Below are 22,789 nucleotides of genomic sequence, written 5' to 3' on the forward strand. Positions count from 1 at the left end.
ATAGTGTTATTTGAAGATAATGTCTTTTTGTACAGAATTCATTTCTTGTTTTTGCATTTTATTAGTCTTTTAGCATGTTGGAGGGATAACACTGGAGCACACAGCAGTATAATTTTATTCGGGATGCTGTGGCCAGATTCAAATCCAAAAGCCTTCAGTATAGACTGGTCACAATGACAAAAGCCATTTCTTACACAGTGCCTGTCAAATGCAGCAAGTTTTCCCTGAAACCCTGGCTCCTGCCGTGCTTCAGGAGCTCTTCCAGCTGGTGTGCACCTAGCACTTCACTCTCTTGCATTGACAAGGATTTATACTCCCATTGCAGCAGCTTTCACAGTTTCAAAAGACAGATGAAGGAGATAGATGAGGTACATTTCATCAGCTTGACAGAACATATGGCAACAGAGTTGTGTTTAGCAAAATACTGTAAATTGTTTTCCTGTTTAGATTGACATATATATATATATATATATATATATATATATATATATATATATATATATATATATATATATATATATATATATATATATATATATATATATATATATATATATACTGTATGAGAGAAGCCAATTAAAGGTATGCATTTGTATTACGTTTACTAACCCATTTCTTTGAAATCATAAAAATTTCTAAAGTCAATCAGAATTCTGAATAAAAAATGACTAAATATATAAAAAACTATCTGTTAAAAGTATGATATATAAATAATAAATACAGTGGTGTGAAAAACTATTTGCCCATTTCCTGATTTCTTATTCTTTTGCATGTTTGTCACACAAAATGTTTCTGATCATCAAACACATTTAACCATTAGTCAAATATAACACAAGTAAACACAAAATGCAGTTTTTAAATGATGGTTTTATTATTTAGGAGAAAAAATCCAAACCTACATGGCCCTGTGTGAAAATGTAATTGCCCCCTGAACCTAATAACTGGTTGGGCCACCCTTAGCAGCAATAACTGCAATCAAGCGTTTGCGATAACTTGCAATGAGTCTTTTACAGCACTCTGGAGGAATTTTGGCCCACTCATCTTTGCAGAATTGTTGTAATTCAGCTTTATTTGAGGGTTTTCTAGCATGAACACCATTTTTAAGGTCATGCCATAGCATCTCAATTTGATTCAGGTCAGGACTTTGACTAGGCCACTCCAAAGTCTTCATTTTGTTTTTCTTCAGCCATTCAGAGGTGGATTTGCTGGTGTGTTTTGGGTCATTGTCCTGTTGCAGGACCCAAGATCGCTTCAGCTTGAGTTGACGAACAGATGGCCGGACATTCTCCTTCAGGATTTTTTGGTAGACAATAGAATTCATGGTTCCATCTATCACAGCAAGCCTTCCAGGTCCTGAAGCAGCAAAACAACCCCAGACCATCACACTACCACCACCATATTTTACTGTTGGTATGATGTTCTTTTTCTGAAATGCTGTGTTCCTTTTACGCCAGATGTAATGGGACATTTGCCTTCCATAAAGTTGAACTTTTGTCTCATCAGTCCACAAGGTATTTTCCCAAAAGTCTTGGCAATCATTGAGATGTTTCTTAGCAAAATTGAGACGAGCCCTAATGTTCTTTTTGCTTAACAGTGATTTGCGTCTTGGAAATCTGCCATGCAGGCCATTTTTGCCCAGTCTCTTTCTTATGGTGGAGTCGTGAACACTGACCTTAATTGTGGCAAGTGAGGCCTGCAGTTCTTTAGATGTTGTCCTGGGGTCTTTTGTGGCCTCTCGGATTAGTCGTCTCTGCGCTCTTGGGATAATTTTGGTCGGCCGGCCACTCCTGGGAAGGTTCACCACTGTTCCATGTTTTTGCCATTTGTGGATAATGGCTCTCACTGTGGTTCGCTGGAGTCCCAAAGCTTTAGAAATGGCTTTATAACCTTTACCAGACTGATAGATCTCAATTACTTCTGTTCTCATTTGTTCCTGAATTTCTTTGGATCTTGGCATGATGTCTAGCTTTTGAGGTGCTTTTGGTCTACTTCTCTGTGTCAGGCAGCTCCTATTTAAGTGATTTCTTGATTGAAACAGGTGTGGCAGTAATCAGGCCTGGGGGTGGCTACGGAAATTGAACTCAGGTGTGATACACCACAGTTAGGTTATTTTTTAACAAGGGGGCAATTACTTTTTCACACCACTGTAAATATTGATTTGGCCTCCAAAAAAAATAAACAACAACACCTTTGTTGTTGGTGGCATGTTGTTTTCATTGCTGCCTCACAACTCCAGGAACCTTACTGTGATCATTGGCCTCTTAACTCTCAGTGCTGAGTCAGGACGTTCTTTTAAGGCTCAAATGTTATCGGTATACACCAGTTTTCTTGCACGTCCTCTACACTGGATCAACAGATTTATTGGCTGTATCTTTGTAAGTTTGTGTGTGTTTCTGCGTGTGGCTTGTGATGAACTGCCATCCTAACTAGTATCTTTACCTATTTTTGCCTCAGGATGTCAGGAAAGCCTCCACATAGTCCTGTAAAAGAAGGAATGTTAGATTTTTATTGTCGGTCTTCCTTACGTTACTCTTATGTAGCAGGTTTTTAAAATAAAATTGTGTTTAAAAAATGGTACAATAGGATAGGAAAACAAATTCCAGAGAATTTCCTACTGTCCATTTGATTGATCAAAAAATACTTTTTAAGTTTAAGTCATTTAACTATTGGGTAAATGCATTTAAACATGCACTTAATGCATTTACAAACTGTAAAAATGTGAAAAGTAGGTATATGTACATTTTTAAGAAAAATGAATTCTTTAAGTTGAATGAAAAAACGCAAACAATCAATTTACAAGATAAAAAATGGCATTTTTTTAGTTTATTTATTGGGTAATTTTTATTCATAATGCCTGTTTCTCCTTTACAAGAGGATAGAATGCCGCAATCGATAATAACTGAACCTGATTTTTCCTCCTATGCTGTTTTCCCACTAGCACCAGAACTCATGTGCTTACTGTTTTGTTTCCATTACATTTTTTCCAAAGGTTCCTGACTCCATCTCTGTGAAGTTTTGTGCTGTGGATAGTTGCTTGCTTTGTATGTGGAACCCATGTTAAACTGATTGATTCTAGTTTCTGTCATACAATACATGACTAGACTGTACTGAAAGAATTATTGATAATCATTCCATTTTCAAATTCTTTCTTTTTTTGCTTAGAACATTATTTTAATGACCCTTCTGGCTCAGTCTTTAATGAAGTTCCACTTAATTAGCACTGGTGCCCTCAAGAACAGGATTCACCATTTAGGTTCAAGAGTTCTGCTGCATTTAGTTTATCAATGCCTTTGAGAATTTTAAATACCTGGATTAGGTTATCACCCAGTCTCCTCTGGTCGAAAATAAAGTTTTAATTCTCTGGTTCTGCCAGAGAAGGGCATGTCCTTAAGTTCTGGGATGTATTGAGGAATGTTTCGGACAAAATTAAATGAACAAATATATAAATACGCAAATAAGTAAAAGTACAGTGAAATGTGACAATAAATGAATAATAACAACATGAAATGTTTGGATAAATAATTAAATATGTCACAGAATACATATTTTTGTTGTTTATTTTTTTATTTATTACATTTTTTCTACATTTATTTATTTCAGTGACAATCCATGCAATTTAAAATAGCCCTAAAATGGAACCTACCAATTTCACTCGTCAAAGTTGAGTGGACGAGCTCTAGCAAGTACTGTTTTTTTGATTGCTATAAATAAATGAAATAACTAAATATATAGATAAAGAAATAAGCAAAAAAATTGTATTTTGTGATACATACAATTATACTCATATTCATTTTGTTATTAGTTATTTATTTCACTTTTACAGTACTTTTATTTAACTGTATGTTTGTTTATTTAATTTTGTCCAAACTATTCCTCCTTAGAGATGCCCCTTATCGTTCTCCTCGGTGCAGCTTCACAAGCTGCTATGTGTTTTTTATAGGTGTTAACCAGGGGCCTCATGTATAAATGGTGCATCGCACAAGAATATTGCATACTCCCTTTTCCATGCTCACTTTGCAATGTATAAAAACTAAAGCCACGCCCATTTTTACGGCAGCCCTCCCCAACCCCCTTGCGTACACACTTTTCTGCTCAGTTGTGCCCACTGGTGGCACCCAACGTCAAGCAGTGCTACTGTTTCTGTGTGGTCTCACTTTTTTCAAATTTGCATCAGTGACGCAGGATTTGTCAAATACACCGAAATGAATTGCTTATCACTTGATTGTCATCATTCTGTAACAATATAATGGTGCACGGAATGAATGAAGAATTGCACTGTCTGCACTGTATGTACATGTTTATTATACTTATACTTTCATATTATATATTTTTAATTACTTTTTATTGTATTATTATTGATGTTATTTTATCACTTTATAGGAAAATAAGTTTATGGAGAATTTCCATATTGAATCTCATTGTTCCATACAATGACAATAAAGGAATTCAACAGAAGAGATTGTTTATTTACAGATGACCATGACTGGCTTATAAATCAATTTAGATTTCCAAGAGCTATCCTCTTGGAGCCCTGTGCTCTTAGAATACTAGGATGTATAGTTGATATCATTTTTAAGATGAAATGCATTTAAGTATATAGATTACATTTTACAGATAAATTGTTCACTTCATTCAAATAATTTATACTGTTAATAATTAAACATGTGAAGGTGTGGTGGTGCAGTGTGAGCTGTGGCCCCATCCAGAGACTGCTCATGCTTGATGCTTGCTGGGACTGTCGTAACATTTGTTTCTTCACTGTGTCCCTATGTTTTTTTCTTTTCTCTTTGCCCTAATATGCTTTAGTATGGCACTCTGAGAGTGGGCTGCGACTCGTCTTTTCTGACTTCTAACTTTACTTCTGACCACTTTTTAATTCTGGGCACTGTGCGACTTTTTGAACTTTAAATTTTGAGTGTCATTCCATCAAGTTCCTTTCGTTGCTCATACCACTGCCTAAGCCACTAAAAAGTATGCTTTTCCTTGCCTCCACTTCACTGAGTAGGACCTCCACTTTGCATTCGCTGAAGTTTCTTTTTTCCGGTGCTTTTGCCATTGTCTTTTCAAAAAACGCTGAATGTTAGGGCCTATTTATATTGATTTACATATTCAAAGTGGCCCTAAATGCTTTCCAGAGTGCGCTTCTTGTATGGTAGTGTCTCCTATCTTGTATCTATAATTGATGTTCCTTTTGTCCATGTCTAGCACTTTGTACTTTTCAGTGTGTTTGCATATTTCTCAAGATTGTCCTGGGGCCTCATGTATAAACGATGCGTACGCACAGAAATGTTGCGTAAGAACTTTTCCACGTTCAAATCGCGATGTATAAAACCTACACTTGGCGTAAAGCCACGCACTTTTCCACGGTACCTCATACCTTGTCGTACGCAAGTTCTCCGCTCGGTTTTGCAAACTGGCGGCACCCAGCGTCAAAGCAATGGTACTGTTCTTGTGTGATTACTCATTATTTTCATGACGCGGCTTTATAAATACACAGAAACTAACCGCATATTGTTTATTAGTGTAATGCATCTGATTGTAATTAACTCGTAACAATATAATGGTCCAGGGAACAGCCATAGTATTCCAAATACCATAACTGTTTTAGCGTTGTTACTCTCACTTCTTCTTCTTCTTCTTCTTTCAGCTCCTCCCGTTAGGAGTTGCCACAGCGGATCATCTTTTTCCATATTACTCTCACTGCACGACTCGGAGTATTTATATCACTGTATTTGAGTGTGAATCACAGCAGAAGCTGATCGGAAAGAGAATTATCGGTATACAGCTTTAAGGACACGCTGTCTCAGCCACTGCAAAATGTTTTAAAGCCTTTCCTGTACGGACCTCGCGGTTCAGAAACAGTTTAATCCCAAGAACTTTAAATGCACTCAATCAATTGCTCCTTGAAGAACGGTTTGTACTTATAAGTACAATCACCCCACTGTAAACTTGCACTACAGTTATAATATCTCACAACCTGGGCCACTTTATAAAGCGCGATTTACATATGATGACGATATCATTTTTAAGGTGAAATGCAGCAAAATATGTTTGTTAAATTATACACATAAAACTTTAACTTCATTTAAATAATCTATATTCTTCACTGGGAGTGTCGTGAAGGATAGAATAATTAAACATGTACTACGAAGATATTTCAATGTTCTTTAAACGTTTTGAAGAATCGGCGCTAAGCTTACAGATGGCTTAATGTCTATTACAGAGCTGATTGTATGGCGATCGGTTACTTGGGGAAAGAAAAGCAAGGACTGCAGTGACGGCTACGCCAATATATATTGAATATAAAACAGAAAGAGAAAATAACAACACAGCTAAAAACGCAGCGACAAATTTCGACAAAAGATAAATGTTTGTCATGAGCACGAGGCTCATGAAACACATGTTTAATAATGTGCTTTAGCTCCTATCATCATGAAAATGATATCACGTATACATCTCAGTATTTTAGTTATTCAGAGAGCTGTAATATCACAAATGTAATGGACTCTGTGTCCAGTTGGAGGAAGAGAGCCAGTTTAAGAAGCAAGTAGTGATTCACACACATAGATCACATACGAGTAGAAGATCAAATACAAAACAAAGCATTTAACGTGCTACTTTAATTACGATGTAATTTTGAGAAACTGGTTAATTAAACGATTTTAAGATGAAGTTTATAATGTTCTACTAAATGACAAAATAAACTACGTGATTAAAGTGGAAAATTCGAGATTAAAGTTGACATTTCGTGCTTTTTCCCCACCGTGCCTTTTTTCTCTGTACCCTAATAAACTTTCATATGACACTCAGACAGTGGGCTTACAACTCTTCTTTTCACGGCAACTTTGATATGTGACTTCTTTTTATTTTCGGCACGGTGCGATTTTGTGAATGTGAGCTTTCAAATTACTCCAACACGCTATGTCACCTGATCAACTTCATTTTGTTGATTATACCACGGTTTATTTGAACAAATAGTATGTTTTTCCTTTGCCTCCACTTGGTATTCGCTGAAATTCTTATATTTTCCCCGTGCTTTTCCCATTGTCTTTTCACAGAAGGCTGCGCTTCTGATTTATTGATTTGCATATTCAAAGAGGCGTAATTCTGGGAGGATTTGGGGCGTTACATAATGCGCGTGCACGAGCGTTAGTTTTCACGCTGATCGGGATTTATGTAACGGAAGGACGTGGAAGTTGGAGTACGCACAGATTCCTACATCTGGATTTTTCTGTGCGTAAGCACATTTCGGCTTTTGTGCTTACGCCATGTTATAGTGCGAGTTCTACGCACGCCGTTATACATGAGGCCCCAGGTCTCTGAATCAGTATCTGTTGATCATCCAATGTTAGTATCTTTTGCAAATTTCACAAGTTTATTACATACACCTGAATTAATGTCATTAATATAAATTAGAAAAAGAAGAAACCCATGGCCAGACACCTGAAGGACTCCAGTGATGAGCTCGCACCACGAGGAGCATTCTCCTCTTATCTGTATTCTTTGCCTCCTGATGGTTAACCAATGTGAGATATAATTTTCTAGGTTATCTGTGATGTCTACAGCTTCTAGTTTCAAAATTAATCTTTGGAGTGGGAAGTCTAAGTGAATTAAGTGTTATGTTTCATTTTTGTAAACTGTTCCAGCTTCAAAAATCTAAAAGATTGGTTTTACAGGATCTTCCTTTCGTGCTGTTTTCATGCAGATACTTTTGTAGTTTTTTTGTTAATATTTGTCCATAGTTTTACATGTCCTAGAATTAAGACTTAATTGATCTGTAATTACCAGGATCTATTTGGTCTCCCTTCTTGTAGACTGGAGACACATTTACAATTTTTAAGTCTCCTAACACTTCTTTCTAAAATGATTGCACAGATATGCCTAATAAGGTTTAAAGATGATGTCTTTCTTTTCTTTCAATATAACAAGTAAAATCCCATCAGGCCTGAAGGTTTTATTAGTCTTGGAGCACATCTATTTTCAAATCTACACACCAAGGCCTTGATTTTACTTCTGCATGAGGCATTCCTTTTGGTTATTAGTTTACAAATACGTCAGTGAAATTTTTATTTAATTCATTTTCCATTCCCTTCTCATTTTCAATGATTTCCTCTTTTGTGTCCCAGAGATTTCTTAAATTCTCACTTCCTGTCTTTTTACTGGAATAGTGTTCAAAAAATTGCTTGCTGTTTATTTTTACTTCACTAGCAATTTTTTGTGTTTCTGTTTTGAACTTTAAATGCTGTTTTGGTCTCTGGTATTTATCTAAGTTACAATTTTTTATTTTCTTAACTGTCTTCTATGGTAATCTTTTCAGTTTGTATTTTTTTGTAATTATTATCATTTAATTATCAATTTTGGAATATATTTAGTCTTCTTGTTTTATTGGTTATTGGAACCAATAAATAAAATATAAACAACTCTCCTGCATGTGGAGCACTGAACAAGGACAGGAAAAGGTAAATAAATAGATAAAAGTAAAGCATAAATAGCAGCAAAAAGTACTGTTAGCATCCTAATAATTTTCTCCATTTTTGTGGGCATCTGTCTAAGCTTCATTTAATCAGCATACAAGTAATGCTTTCTTTTGATGTTTTCTTTTAACTGGAAAAACATTAGATAATGAAGTGTTAATGGATAAAGCAGACTAAGCGTCTTGTTCAAAGACTTTGAGACTAACAGGAGAATTAATGGCAAGAATGGCAAATGCAGCGCAATGAAATAAATTGTTCCCTTCAAAAAACTCCTGCCCCTAAAATCTTTGTTATATTAATTTTTGTTGTTGATGCAACGGTTTCAAATTCTTTAGACTATTTTAATTTTTTCATAAAGAAAGAAGGCAAAAGTGTGATTTTAAAAATACTGTTTATCTACTGCATGGTAAAATGCCAAAGTCTCAGTGTCCAATCCCTCAGAGCAATCTGATTGGTCAGTTTGGCTCTGGTGACTGAAGAAAGGAAGTGTGAGTGTGAGACAAAGTGGAGGAGTAAAGGTGTATGGAGCACACCAAGAGAGTCGCCTTAAAAGACGTCAAGTATAACCCAGACAGGAGACAAGAAACATGCCTCACAAACAAGGAAAGAGTATGAGGTTTTACAGGAATACGCTCAAGAGAGGGATTGCCGGTGAAGAGTCGTTCATACATGTGCAAATACGAAGAAAAGGCACTGAAGATACATGTAGGGCAACAACTTTCTACCACTTATGCTCAGGTTGCATGCTGGCTCATCTTAACCCCTCTCAGATACCAAAGCAGCAAACCTTTCAATGTCATTAAACCCCTGTGTTATCAAAGCTTCTAGAGGCATGGTAGGACATGGATAAGGTTTCTATCAGAAGAAAGTAAATTTGTGATGTCATTACATTTTTAAATAATAGAAGACATGTTCTGCAGAAATATAACTACAGGTAGGCATCATCAATGTTAAATATGAAGCACACAGCTCAATTTGCTTTTACTTAATATAAGTAACCTACTAATGTTACAGTGTTGTATGCAAATTTTAGAGAATTTAGTGAAAGGTGCACCTTTGCTGTGAGATCATGTAACGATAAACACTTAAGCTTTATAAATGAGAAAATTAAATTCTTTGCTTTCATATTAGTTCACTACAGGACTCCGCTTTTCTCCTGAAGAATAGGTAGTTAAATGAGCAACCAATCTGTCAAAACAAATGTGTAAACGCTGCCTTATATGAGGAGGTGTTGACTGTAACAGCATAAAAAATATGAACTAATTCAAAACACTAAGAAAACAAAAATACAGGGCAGTTCCAGCATTATTATAAAAACCACTACATATGAACAATAAATAAATAAAGCTGATGTCTTACTTGCAGTGTCTCAGCAAATCTGGTAGTGGTTATAACAGTCACAGGTGCAATTCTGTCCTGCTGTTTCTCCAGATTACATGCTGTGCTCGTGCTCAGCCCATCACTAGCTACTGTGAAAACAGCAAAATGCTTTCAGTTATTTGTGTTGAGACTTCAATTTTTTGACTTTTCATTCACATTTGAAATCTACAATTATTTGTATTGATTTCTACCTTGTGACCAATACTGCCAGGGTGTGTGATACTTTAACTTCAACTTAATTGACATACATACTCAGTACAATGAAAATCTTCTTCTGTGAGTCCTCCAGCAATAAACAAGAATACACAGCAACAGACAAGAATACGCAACAATGAAGAAAAACTACATCACTCATGACCTTAAAGTGATTAAGTGAGTTTGATATTAGTGGATAATATTATTTATAACAGAAAATTCTGAAATTTATTTCTAGCCAATGGCCATTTTTACAGATTTTCTATACAGCTTTCTTGCTTTGATGCCTGTATTGCATCATAATTGTTCAAAATTATACAAGTAATTGTGTAAATTACTCAAAACATACATTTTCATCTTCACCCTGCTGTTTTCACCATTATCACTTGACAGCAGTTTTACCTTTGGATTAATTTTATATTCACATAAAACATTGAATACTGTGTGCTCCAGTATGCTGTTTTATAGCACCCTTGGCATCCCCCTTCCCATGCCAAAAGCTACTGGAATATGCTGCAGGCTAAGTGTTTTATGATGGATTTGATAGACCATTCATGCTTGTTTCCTGCATGGCACTCTCAGTGTTTTTTTTATCCACTGCACTGGAGTATTCACCAGTGGTACACAGTTAATTTTGTGGTTTGATGCTTGTAGCCTTATGGATATGAATTGCTAATCTGCTAATCACCATAAAGGAACACCAGCTTGATCTGAAAATTGTGAAATACCCCCGCTGAGTCCAGCTTCTCCACCTTCTTTCCTTTTTTGCGATTTTCATGTGCTCATTCAGGTTCTGCCTTCTCTCCTAGTTATGAGATGAATTAGTACTTAACTCAATAATTCATCAATACAGTAGTAATTCTATTCTTTATTTTCATTAGAAAATTATATTGACTCTGCTTGAGCAGCTTCCCTCTCGCCCCCTCTTTCTGCTTCTCAAGCTTCTATCACCTTTTAATACTATAACTGAATCCCATCGACCTCATCACTTTCTAAACATGGAATGAGGCTTTTTGCAATGTATGCCATATTGGTTCAAGCCCTGCCCTTCACAGTGATCCTCTCATTTTCTCATGACATGACTTGCTGTCTTCCTCTCAGAAGGCTTCCATTGGTGTGCTTCATAGGTCAAACCCAGACCTTCCACTCTTTCTTCAGTAAACACTCATTTTTTCCTGAGTGCTTGTACCATATTGATACTGATGATGTTCAGGTCTGTCTAATATCCCTTCTATCAACCCTCATTTTTCATTCCAAATACCTCTCTGTCATCTTAATGTAGATAAATAAAACATGATCTGAAGCTTAACCTCCACAAGTTACCTTCCCCTCTATTTGTAATATTCTAGGTAATATAACACTTTCACAAACAACATTACATTTATTTATTTTGCTGGCACCTTTATCCAAGATGACTTACAACATTCATACAAGGATACAATTGGTTACATTTTTTTTGGTTTTCCAACTGAAGCACAGACAGGTCAAGTGACTTCCTCATGGACAAACAATATCAGAATCTACAACCTCAGGGTTTGAAGTCCAAACCCTTAACCACTATGGCACACTGCCTGCAACAACTGTTAGAAATTTTGGTCTAACCTTGGATTGTTCCTTTATCTTCAATCACCACATTTCATTGCTGACCCTGCAGAATCCCAATAACATCTGTATTTTTCAAATTCGTTTAAGGAAGTGATATTGACACACACTTGGTCTAGGTTTACATTTTAATTTTCTTTGAGCCTTCAACACAATGCAGTAGTGCACTGTTCAACTCAACACAAAAATGTTTCCCAAAAGAGCATTTATAACACAATGAAGCAAATTGACTAGATAAACAGGTTGGTATCTACATTTGTATATTAAAGAGTTAAATTTGTATTTCTGTGACAGTTCTGAAGTCATGTGAGAGGAAGGACACTTTGAATAAACATTGACAGATCACAGTTGATATGAAATAGTTGATATATCCTAATATTGGATGGATTCCTCAACATCAAATGATTAAATTATATTATTGTATTACAGGATAAAAACTTGTTCCTACCAAATGATTTCCTTAACTATTTTTTACATAAATAAAAAAGTTTCATTGTATTGTTTCCATACTTCCATTACACACTCACAAACACACACACTCCTCATTTCCTTAGCTTACTTTGAGGTGTTCCTTGGAACCTTGGCCTAAAGGTCTGTGCAGAGTTGTGCTCCTTGCCGCCCACAATCTCTGGACTATCTTTATGCCCCTTCAAGAAGTTTTTTTCTGTGTAAGTCTGTCAGAAATGTATCCTTCTTTTTTGTGCTTTTAGCTTTGTTTTTGTACAATAGTAATTTTTATTTCATTATGTTTATATTTTATCCTTATTACAGTGTCATATCTTCATATGGTGTTTGTTGTTCTAAGGGAGCTGCCTTTTTATACAAAATAGACACAGTGTATTAAATAAAACATTATAATGCCACATTATAAAAGAAGGCTGTGCATCTTAAGCAGCGTTCAATCTTTACTTGTACAGGAAAGGCCTTGCAAGAGACTAGTGTTTAAGTAGTTGTCAGAAACAAATGTAGGAAAGGATTTTCATAAATGATTTCACAACTTCCACAAAGGACAGCCTTCTTCCAGTTTGTCCCCCGAAGAAAGAACTTTTTTGTTCTCTACCTACCAATTTGCACTATACACTCACCTTTGTCTTATTTGAATATAATAATCCTACCTGTTAACTGCACTTTCTATGACTTTTTCTTATTTCTTCAGTCTCAAACGTGAAAAAAGTTTCTCATAACTACCCTACAGCTTCCAGTTCTTCATTATTCATCTTGGTAGTGTTCAAGCTTTCTAACTGCACTTCTGCTAATAGATAAACTCGCACTGACCCCACACATATACAGTATATTATAATAGTTAAAAGAATCTGCTAATCTATATATATATAAAAGCCAAATACCACTGACACGCTCACTCATCACAAAATCTCCCGAACCAGAAGGATTTGGGACTTGAAATTTGGAATGTAGGTTTCCTTGGCCCATAGATGTTCGATAAGAAATGGTTTTAAAAGTTTTGTGGTCGAAATTTCTTATAGTTTTTTAGACCCATTTGTATGTCTGTCCGCTTTTCACGAGAGAACTACTTAACAGATTTAGATCAGGTTTTTTTCTATAATTTGCTTGAACAGTCCATTGATTTTGCGACTTTCTCATTGAGCTAAATATCATAGTTCGCTTGTGGTACCGATTTATTAGCGCGAATCCGAGAGAGACTCATTGGACTGTGGCGAGGGTGGCGGGGCCTCCTCACTCACGCGTCTTCCACGGGGTATTCCTTACCTCTGCTTAGCTAGAGAACGAGACAATTACTTAACAGATTTAGATTTTTTTTTTTTTCTATAATTTGCTTCAACAGTCCAGTTGATTCTGTGAGTTCTGTCATTGCGCTAAGAATCATAGTTCACTTGCAGGAGTGATATATGCTCGCTAATCCGAGATAGAGGCTGTGGGCTGAGGGGAGGGGGAAGCGTGACGTCAGGAGTAGGGAGCTGGGCGATGCCCTACTTACTGTCCTGTTTTACTAATACGTGGGCAAAGCCAAGGGAGATGGCTAGTAAGTAATAAAACTGATTAACTAAAAGGCAGAAACAGAGCTGGCCTAGGACACAGTTGTACACAGAGGTTTAACAGAGTAGTTTTCATTGACTGAAATAAACAGGTCACGCAGCTATAGCAGGATACAGGAGTATTCAAAGTGGACAACTAGAAGTATCTGGAAAGGCTATTAATTATTGTTATAGAAGGCTATTTTTTTTTGTTCTAAATGAGGTATGCGCTCACCTGTACATCCATGTTAAGTGATGTGACAATAAAATTACTTGACTTAGAATGACAACTGAAGTTCTAATGTGCTTATATTTTACAGTTCATTGAAATGCCGAGCATTTGACTGTGACACAGGACAGTTGTGACACTGTTCTGTAGCTTTGGTGCAAACTGTTTGAATGATCAGTAGGGCCCACTATTTACCGCGGCAAGAAATCGTAAATTCCGCGGCGTTTTTTTAAATTCCGCGGTGTGGCAAATGCAGTACCAGAACTCCATAAGACTAATTCATAACCCAAGTAAAATAAATGCAATTTTTATTATTCTTAATCCTTAATAATAATCAGTTATAATTCGTAATACTAATCAAATAGGTTTATCAAAGGATTCACAGCCGCACATTTTAATCCACAGATTTGCTTTAGGCAAACAATGCTGAAACATATGTGGGTATAATATTATTCTCAACAAACTATCGAATAATCTAAATTTCTATAATTTCTAAAGTTATTGTTTATTTATTGTCAAAGAAAACGGCACTGTAAGCTCGTAGGTTTTCTTGTGACAGAGAATATTGCAGTGGTGACAACACCGATCCATATTTTGAGAACGAACGTTCCACATCAACAGAAGAGATCGTCAACGCAATGTAAACTTTACCAAGAGCTGCTAAGTGAGGCAGTCTGTCCTCCAAGGCATGCCAAATAGCAGTGATATCAGCTGGAATTACTTCACGAGATGCTATGTCCAGATAAGCTTGCCATTCATCTGCTGCAACCATCATTGTTGGCACTGATTGTGCATGATCAGCAAAATTCTTCGATAAGAGTGGCAGCTGTCGTGTATCAAATATTCTCACAGATGTGAATAGGTCTATTGCCGGCTGTTTGGTTCGCACAAAATATTCTTCAAGTTTAGCAGCAGCATTGTGCTTTGCATCTTCACAGCTGCTGGTTGCAATTGGAAATCCGGATGATTTCAGGCAAGACAGTAAGTCAGACACTTTGTTGTAGACATTGACAGACATGAATGACTGTGCCTCAAAAGAAGTCAGAGTGTTCATAATTGGCTGGCAGTGCACAGATAAAAAATTCAAGTTCAGCTCTCAGCTCGTTAAATTTATCAGTACTTTGCAGCAACGCCGACAGCTTCTTTAACTGGACTGTAGCTCCACTGTGTTCGATTTCAGTAGCAACAAACGAGATATTAATGAGATGATGCAATAGGCTAAAGAAAGAACTTAAAGAAGTAATCAAAACTAATCGTACTAATATCAATATGCCACGAATGGTGAGATTTCATTCAGATTTGGTATTTTCCGTGGCAGTTAGGTTAATTCCACAGCGTGGTGTTTCACAGCAGCAAAACCCTAAATTCCGCGGCGTGGTATTAAATTCTGTAAATTCATGGGCCCTAATGATCAGTTATAAAACCAGTAAAATTTGAGCATCAGTAATTTGGCAAAAATCTTCTGGAGAACTAATTTGATACTGTGCAGCATCACTAGTTTCTGTAGAAGCAGGATGACATTTTTGTAGCATGCCTCACAAAGGGCATATACATATACATTAAGCAAGATTAAAAGTTTCCGTTATTCAAGTGTGGCATTTTAGGTATTGTGTAATGTTATTTATTTGGATCATAATCTCAATTGTTTTTGATTTTTTTAATAGGGGTTTCTTCAAAAGGATCTGCACTGACATTTCCATGCACCGAGGGAAGACCGTTTCCTTTGAATTCCAATGGATGACAAAAAGTTGCCCCTCAACAACTGATGTCTTTCTTTGTCTGTAAAGAGATCCTCTGAAAATGATAACCACACTTCAAACATTAAGTTTAATTTTATTTCTAAAAGGGATTTTATTATCCTTATGCGACTTGAACTTTGTCAGAAAGGAAATCAAAATAGACGGGGACATTGTTTTAGGTGGCCTGTTTCCCATACATGAGAAAGGAGCAGGAATGGATGAATGTGGAAGAATAAATGAAGATCGAGGAATACAACGACTGGAAGCAATGCTTTTTGCAATTGATGAAATCAACAAAGACACTTATTTACTCCCTGGAGTTGCTCTTGGTGTTCACATATTGGATACATGCTCTCGGGATACTTATGCTTTAGAGCAGTCGCTGGAATTTGTCAGGGCATCTCTAACTAAGGTTGATGAAACTGAGTACATCTGCCCTGATGGATCCTATGCCATTCAAGGCAACAATCCTTTAGTTATTGCTGGAGTAATTGGAGGATCATATAGTAGTGTTTCTATTCAGGTAAATATTTCTTTAAATATTTAAAAATTGCATAATCTCAAAACATGATAATATAAAAAATAGAACTGTAAGGATATTTATCATTCTTCAAAGTATATAATTCACTGAAATCATTGTCTCATTTATATACTCTTCAAAAGAGTAAAGAGCATTTACGTAGATTCAGCCTTACACAGTGTTCCTCTGGAGCAACACATTTTAAATTCAACCTAATTTCAGTGCACAAAAGTCAGTGACAATAGGGTCATTTTTAAATTGTTACATTCGCCTTTAGGTGAGGAGTGCGTGCTTCGACAGCAGTCAATGTTCCTGTCTGTAAACTCCAAGGGACTGGAGTTGATTTTCATGACTGCATGGCTTTTGTTTGGATTCACTGGTTATCCTCCTCTGTCCCAAAGAAATTTATTTCAGAATGAGTTATTCATTGTGAGTGAGTGTGGGTGTATAAGCAGGTATGCCCTGTTGTGGACTGGAGCCCAGACCTGGTTAGGTTTAGATTAGATTAGATTAGATTAGATTAGATTAGATTAGATTAGATTAGATTAGATTAGATAGCCTTTATTAATCCCCTGGGGAAATTCAGATTCATACGGCAGCAGAAACATAATAAACAAGGATACAGGTTCACAAGGGAAATAATACAGCCAATCAATCAATTGATAAATAAATACATTTATATTGTGCAAATATTTCAAAATGAACTAAACAAATACACTGGGGAGGAAGCATTGAGTTGTCTGATAGCAGTGGGATGAAAAGACCCCAGAGGTGCTTCTTATTGCACCATGGTGGAATGAGCCTGTGGCTAACAGTGATCCAAGAGAGCGCCTCCTGGAGAGCATAAAGGGGACTTTTCATGATAGCATCCAATTTTGCCACAATCCTCTTTTCTTTGTGCCTGGTGCTCCCAGAATAGACACCAGCTCCTCTAAACTAGACTAGGTAAGCATTGTACTTGTAATTGCTAGATTTTGTTTCCATAAATAGATAAAAATTAGCACTGCTGCCATACAATTTAAGGAGCTTGGGTTAAATTCCCAGGTCAGTCTTTGTCTGTGTGCAGTCATTTGCATGAACTGCTTGCATCCACACTTGTTCACCATTTCAGAATACTGATCACCTGAGGAATCTGTTAAAGACATACCTTTTTAGAATGCAGATTCACAGTAGCAGCTTTGTATGATTAGACAGATTAATTAAATTATTTATAAATGAATTGGGTAATTCATTCAGTTATTTTAATGTTAAAAAGATATGATAAATTACTTAAAGTAATAGGGTCTTCTGAGACCCTGTGATGGAAGAAGGATGGATAGATAAAAGTAATGGAGAGAACTGTTTCCACAATTGCCAGATTTAAGTGATGCACATCTCATTGCAGATAAAAGAAAGAATTGTCTAAATCTCTTGAGGATTCGTCCCAGGATAGACAAATTCTCAAGAGATGGACTTTTCCACTTTCTTTCTAATTTAAAACTTAGTTCTATGTTTGGAACACCTTATGTTAAAAAATATATTTTTTTTTTGCATTGTTGTTCAGTAACTTGTATTACATATTAAATATATGAGATGTCCTTGTTAACACTGGCAATAGCTTTTATGCATCTCTACCAGTACTGCACCCTGCCTCAGAAGGTCTATAGATCATTACCTTTATCTGATAGGATATATTTTTGCAGTGTACAGTGGAATACTAATGATTTCTGTCAGCCTTTGTAAAAGAGTTTAGATTTTTTGCATATATTAGTATAAAGACTCTTATCTAGCTCAGTGGACTTTGCAAGAAAGCAATTTTTCTACTCTGCTTCTATATATACATACAAGGTTTATTTTTTTTTTAATCTGAGTATGCAAGCCTTCATTTGCCAAGCTGAATCTGACCTCAAGAACCCAAGTTAGATGGCACTATTTTACAATGGGACTATTTCTCTTCTGGCTTGGTACAGACCGTTATTTAATTGCCCAATATTTCATAGTGTTAACTTTGATCATTTTCCAAAAGATATGCAATTTCAGTATAAATACATATAACTATGGTGTTGTCAAGTAAATTGCTATGTGTACTGTCACATCCAACACATAAAAATTTTTGCATTTCAAAACACAATGTACATTTCAAATGACAGTTTCAAAATTCGGGAAAACCATCAGAAGTTAGGCTGTAAAATAATACAATGCAAAGAGTAGCCCCATGTTTTTGTAAAAATAAGGAACTTCATTTTTGGCTAATGATAAATACAGTTTGTTAATAACTATAATTTTTCTGCCACATAGAGCTTATTTATAATAGCAATCATCTTACATAAATTGTGTGTTTCAAACATCTGGATAAACTTTTTAACATGCAGTGGAGTAGCAATAGTTCTCTTAACTTTGTAGACTGCTCTGACCACAATTACAGTTTTTATTTTATGCACTTTCCATATATTTTCACACCACAGTTGCCAACAAAAGTGTTACAACTAGGTCTAACTATCTGGTTTTATTTTTCTAAAACATATGCTTGGGCATTAAACAGCTAAGAGGGAGCCACATCAGCATGCACCTGCGAACGAACTTTAAAATTCAAGTTAATTCTGTACTCTGTAAGTAACAAACACAACATTTCAGATTCTTTTCATTTCAGGTACAGAAGATGAACATTTGGGTCTAAAAGAATATCTTAATTCATTTTTCTTAGACTAACGTTTTTGAATTCTTGCAATCGAAAAAGACGAGTGGGATTTTAATGAAGAGAAAAGAATTATAATAAGACGTTTGTTTAAATTCCCAATAAATGCCAAGTCTCTGGCTGCCACTAATGACCATGAAATACAGCATATTTAAACGTAGTGTTTGCTAAGGACAGTCAGAGCCCTTGTACTTGAGCTACCATAAGTAGCTGGGGATCAGGTCCAGTTGTTTTGGAGTTGTCATAAGGCATACACTTCTTGGTACACCATGTACCCTTAAACGCCATATTTATTTATTTTGTGTGAGGGGGTCTGTCAGGATTTGGTGAAGCCTGAGTGTGTTTTGTTCTCATTAGATTTGGTTTTAATTGAATTCCATGCTATGTCTTATTTCTGCATTTTGATGATATTGCAATGAGTGTCATATTATAGGGGTGGCGCAGTGGGTAGCACTGCTGCCTCACAATTAGGAGACCCTGGGTCCTTCCTGCGTGGAGTTTGCATGTTCTCTCTGTGTCTGCATGGGTTTCCTCCGAGTACTCCGGTTTCCTCCCACAGTCCAAAGACATGCAGGTTAGATGCATTGGCGATTCTAAATTGTCCCTAGTGTGTGTGTGTGTGTGTATGTGTGCCCTATGGTAGGCTGGCGCCCTGCCCAGGGTTTGTTTCCTACCTTGTGCCCTGTGTTGGCTGGGATTGGCTCCAGCAGAGCCCTGTGACCCTGTAGTTAGGATATAGTGGGTTGGATAATGGATGTCATATTATATAAAGAATGTGACAGACACTGTCAGAACCTTGCCACTGCAAGGCGAAGTCAATATTGGAAAGAGTGAATTTTGTTTTGTGTGGTGTTAAAAAAAACTTTTCTATGACCTTTGTTTAGCAGGAAGAAAGCGAAATAAAAAGTTAATGTCCAGTCAGAAAATAACAAACTATTACAGTAAAACCTAATTTTAGAGCAGCACTTGAGTACATTGGGAAAAATCAATACAGCAGATTATTGCAATATTGTGTTATCTTATATCTACAGTGAGGGTGATTGTCAAAATTTTTTTTTCTGGGGTTTTTCAGTCATATAAAGGTATAACAATTGATGCAGCAATGCTAAAATTTGGGTTTTTCTTCCTTGCAGAGGCAATATATTTTATGGTAATTGCATAATAAAATGCATTCTTTCTACTTTAAGCACAAACATTGCACTATAAACATTAGTACTGCTGCAGAGCTTTGCTTGTCAAATGCTCATTTTGGTCCAGTGCCTGGGTTAATTTTGGTTTTCACAATGTTACTGCAAGGAATAAGCTTAATTAAAAGCAATTGCGATTTGTGAGCAGCGTCATTTTAAAATAAAGTACTCTGGTAAACTACAAACCACAGCTGTCTCTCTAACGTAGGCTTAGCTTGAAAGCTGATTTACACTGACATTAGAGTAGAAGTCACAAACTCCTGCAGATGCTATGGCCAATTTCACCTTGTGTGAGCTGTAAAAAAAGCTAATGAAGGTTATTGTCCTCTAAAAAAGTAAAGTAAAAGAATGATTTTTTTCCCTTGTGGTTAATTACAATTTTTATCTGTATTTGAGAATTGAGAAGTGTTTAACCGATTATACTTCTGTATGAAAGCTTAATAATTTATTGTGAAAACAGTACGTTAATCCAAAGGTATCTTCATAGCCCCATTATTTTTAATAACACATTTTTATATATTTTTAAATGCAAACCTCAATTATTGGTTTACATTATTTAAAAAAAGTGAAGTAGATGAGCCACAGAAGCATTTGAGGGTGGCCGGTGAAGTTAGAGGGCCTTTGTTAAATTATGAGGAACCCAAAGAGTTAAACTATATTTCACAATATATTAGAATACCTCCACAAGTAATAATAAAATGGCAGCTGAATAATGCCATAAGAAATTAAAATAAGGATCTATCAACACATAATCATACAATACAACCACCAAATGAAAGTATTAAAGAGTCTTACTTCATTTGTTTTATAGGTTATTAGCTGTGTGAAATTTTCTAGGTGAATAGGCCTTAGTTGTAGTACCCTTGGCTGATCATGGTAATTGGATGACTGAATAGTTAAATATGTTACATATAAAACTGGAATGAAATATCAAAAGGAAAGTACCGTCATTTACATTTAATAAAATAAAAAAAAAACAACTAATTTTCAAAATGTAAAATGTTATCTTGTTTCTTCCTGCAGGTTGCAAATTTGCTAAGGTTATTTCAGATTCCACAAATAAGTTATGCTTCCACTAGTGCAAAGCTGAGCGATAAATCCAGATATGACTACTTTGCAAGAACAGTGCCACCTGATTTTTATCAGGCGAAAGCAATGGCCGAGATTTTAAGATTCTTTAACTGGACATATGTCTCCACAGTGGCCTCTGAAGGAGATTATGGTGAAACCGGAATTGAAGCTTTTGAGCAAGAGGCCAGACTCCGAAACATCTGTATTGCGACATCTGAAAAAGTTGGAAGTTCAAATGTTAAAAAGTCCTCAGATGCAGTCATCAGGGAACTGCTTCAAAAACCAAATGCAAAGGTGGTGGTACTCTTCATGCGCAGTGATGACACAAGGGAATTACTGGCAGCTGCCAACCGACTCAACGCCTCCTTTACCTGGATAGCTAGTGATGGATGGGGAGCTCAGGAAAGTGTTGTAAAAGGGAATGAAAATGTGGCAAATGGAGCAATAACGCTGGAACTTGCAGCACATCCTGTTAAAGAGTTTGATAGATATTTCCAGAGTCTGCATCCCAGTAGTAACAGACGTAACCCATGGTTCAAGGATTTCTGGGAGCAGAAATTCCAGTGCGTCTTGCAAAACGGACATTCTCAGGTGAAAGTGTGTGACAAACATCTGTCAATTGACAGCTCCAATTATGAACAAGAGTCTAAAATTATGTTTGTCATCAATGCTGTGTATGCGATGGCTCATGCCTTACACAAGATGCAGAGAACTTTGTGCTCTAACACTACAAAGTTGTGCGATGCTGTTAAACCACTTGATGGGAAAAGATTATACAAGGATTTTTTACTGAAAGTAAATTTTAGTGGTAAGTTACTTTTTATTTTTTCATTGCTTACGTTTAATTGATCTTAAATGTATAGCTAAGAAACCTTGAAAATGACTATAAAGCAGATCCTCACAGAAGGAATCATATTTTAAAGCTACATGAGCAGAAATGCTGTAAGAATTTTCTCAAGCTAAGATGCAGATAATTGTTGGCTTGCAGGATATAATTTCAGTTCTTTTGTTTAAGACCTATTATGTGGATTACCTCTTACAAAGATATTGAACAATATCATGAAGGGTACAGTTATCGAGAATTAAGGTTGCGAACAAAGAAAAGCAATGAAAAACCTTTAAGGTTTTTAAGAAAGATAAAATATATGAATTACGTCATGATGTGTTTAGCACAAGTCAAAAATGTTGAGTCTTGTTATTTTAAAATATATAGTTATTAAATATATTGTTCCCTCATATTTGTATTAGTGTTCAGATAGATTTATGAGAGTGCATCCTCACAGCTTTGTCCAAAAAGATCATTGCAGTTTGAAAGTGATCAAACATCATTGTACTTTGTTCAGTTTATATAAAAATATGCAAACTGTATGCTGGTCTTATTTTGATGACAAGTTTAAGAAATTTAACCAGAAATTCAGCATTACAATGTATGTATGGTAGGATTAAAGGTACTCCAGAGGCTGTATTAATTAAAATAAGACCTTTAGGGACTTTTATTCATTCTGTAGTATTGTTAAATCCCAGCAGTAACAGTGATGTAAAAATGAGAGAGCAGCCTATCCTCTTATTTAAAGTGACAGAAATGGTGAACCAGCTGGAAGCAGAGATCTCTATGTGGTAACCCCCTCTGTAGTTCCTTCCTAACACATTCAATGCTGTCTATCCTTAGGCTGCAGAAGATTCATTATCCAAGAGAAAATTTCGTGGAATGGTTATTAATAAAA

General features: G+C 36.0%; 1 protein-coding gene across 3 annotated transcripts in view; it reads left to right on the forward strand.

Annotated features, from left to right (window-relative positions):
• Positions 1–22,789, forward strand: part of grm3 (glutamate receptor, metabotropic 3) — a 267,812-nt gene that overhangs the window by 98,294 nt on the left and 146,729 nt on the right. For all 3 annotated transcript variants that reach the window (XM_039761475.1, XM_039761473.1, XM_039761476.1), the window contains exons 2-3: positions 15,539–16,136; positions 21,018–21,873. In XM_039761475.1, coding sequence (XP_039617409.1) covers positions 15,675–16,136; positions 21,018–21,873 — 1,318 coding nt within the window. In that variant the 5' untranslated portion in view covers positions 15,539–15,674. The remainder of the gene's footprint in view (positions 1–15,538; positions 16,137–21,017; positions 21,874–22,789) is intronic.

This window comes from Polypterus senegalus, chromosome 8, assembly GCF_016835505.1.
Source record: "Polypterus senegalus isolate Bchr_013 chromosome 8, ASM1683550v1, whole genome shotgun sequence".
Taxonomy (NCBI): Eukaryota; Metazoa; Chordata; class Cladistia; order Polypteriformes; family Polypteridae; genus Polypterus; species Polypterus senegalus.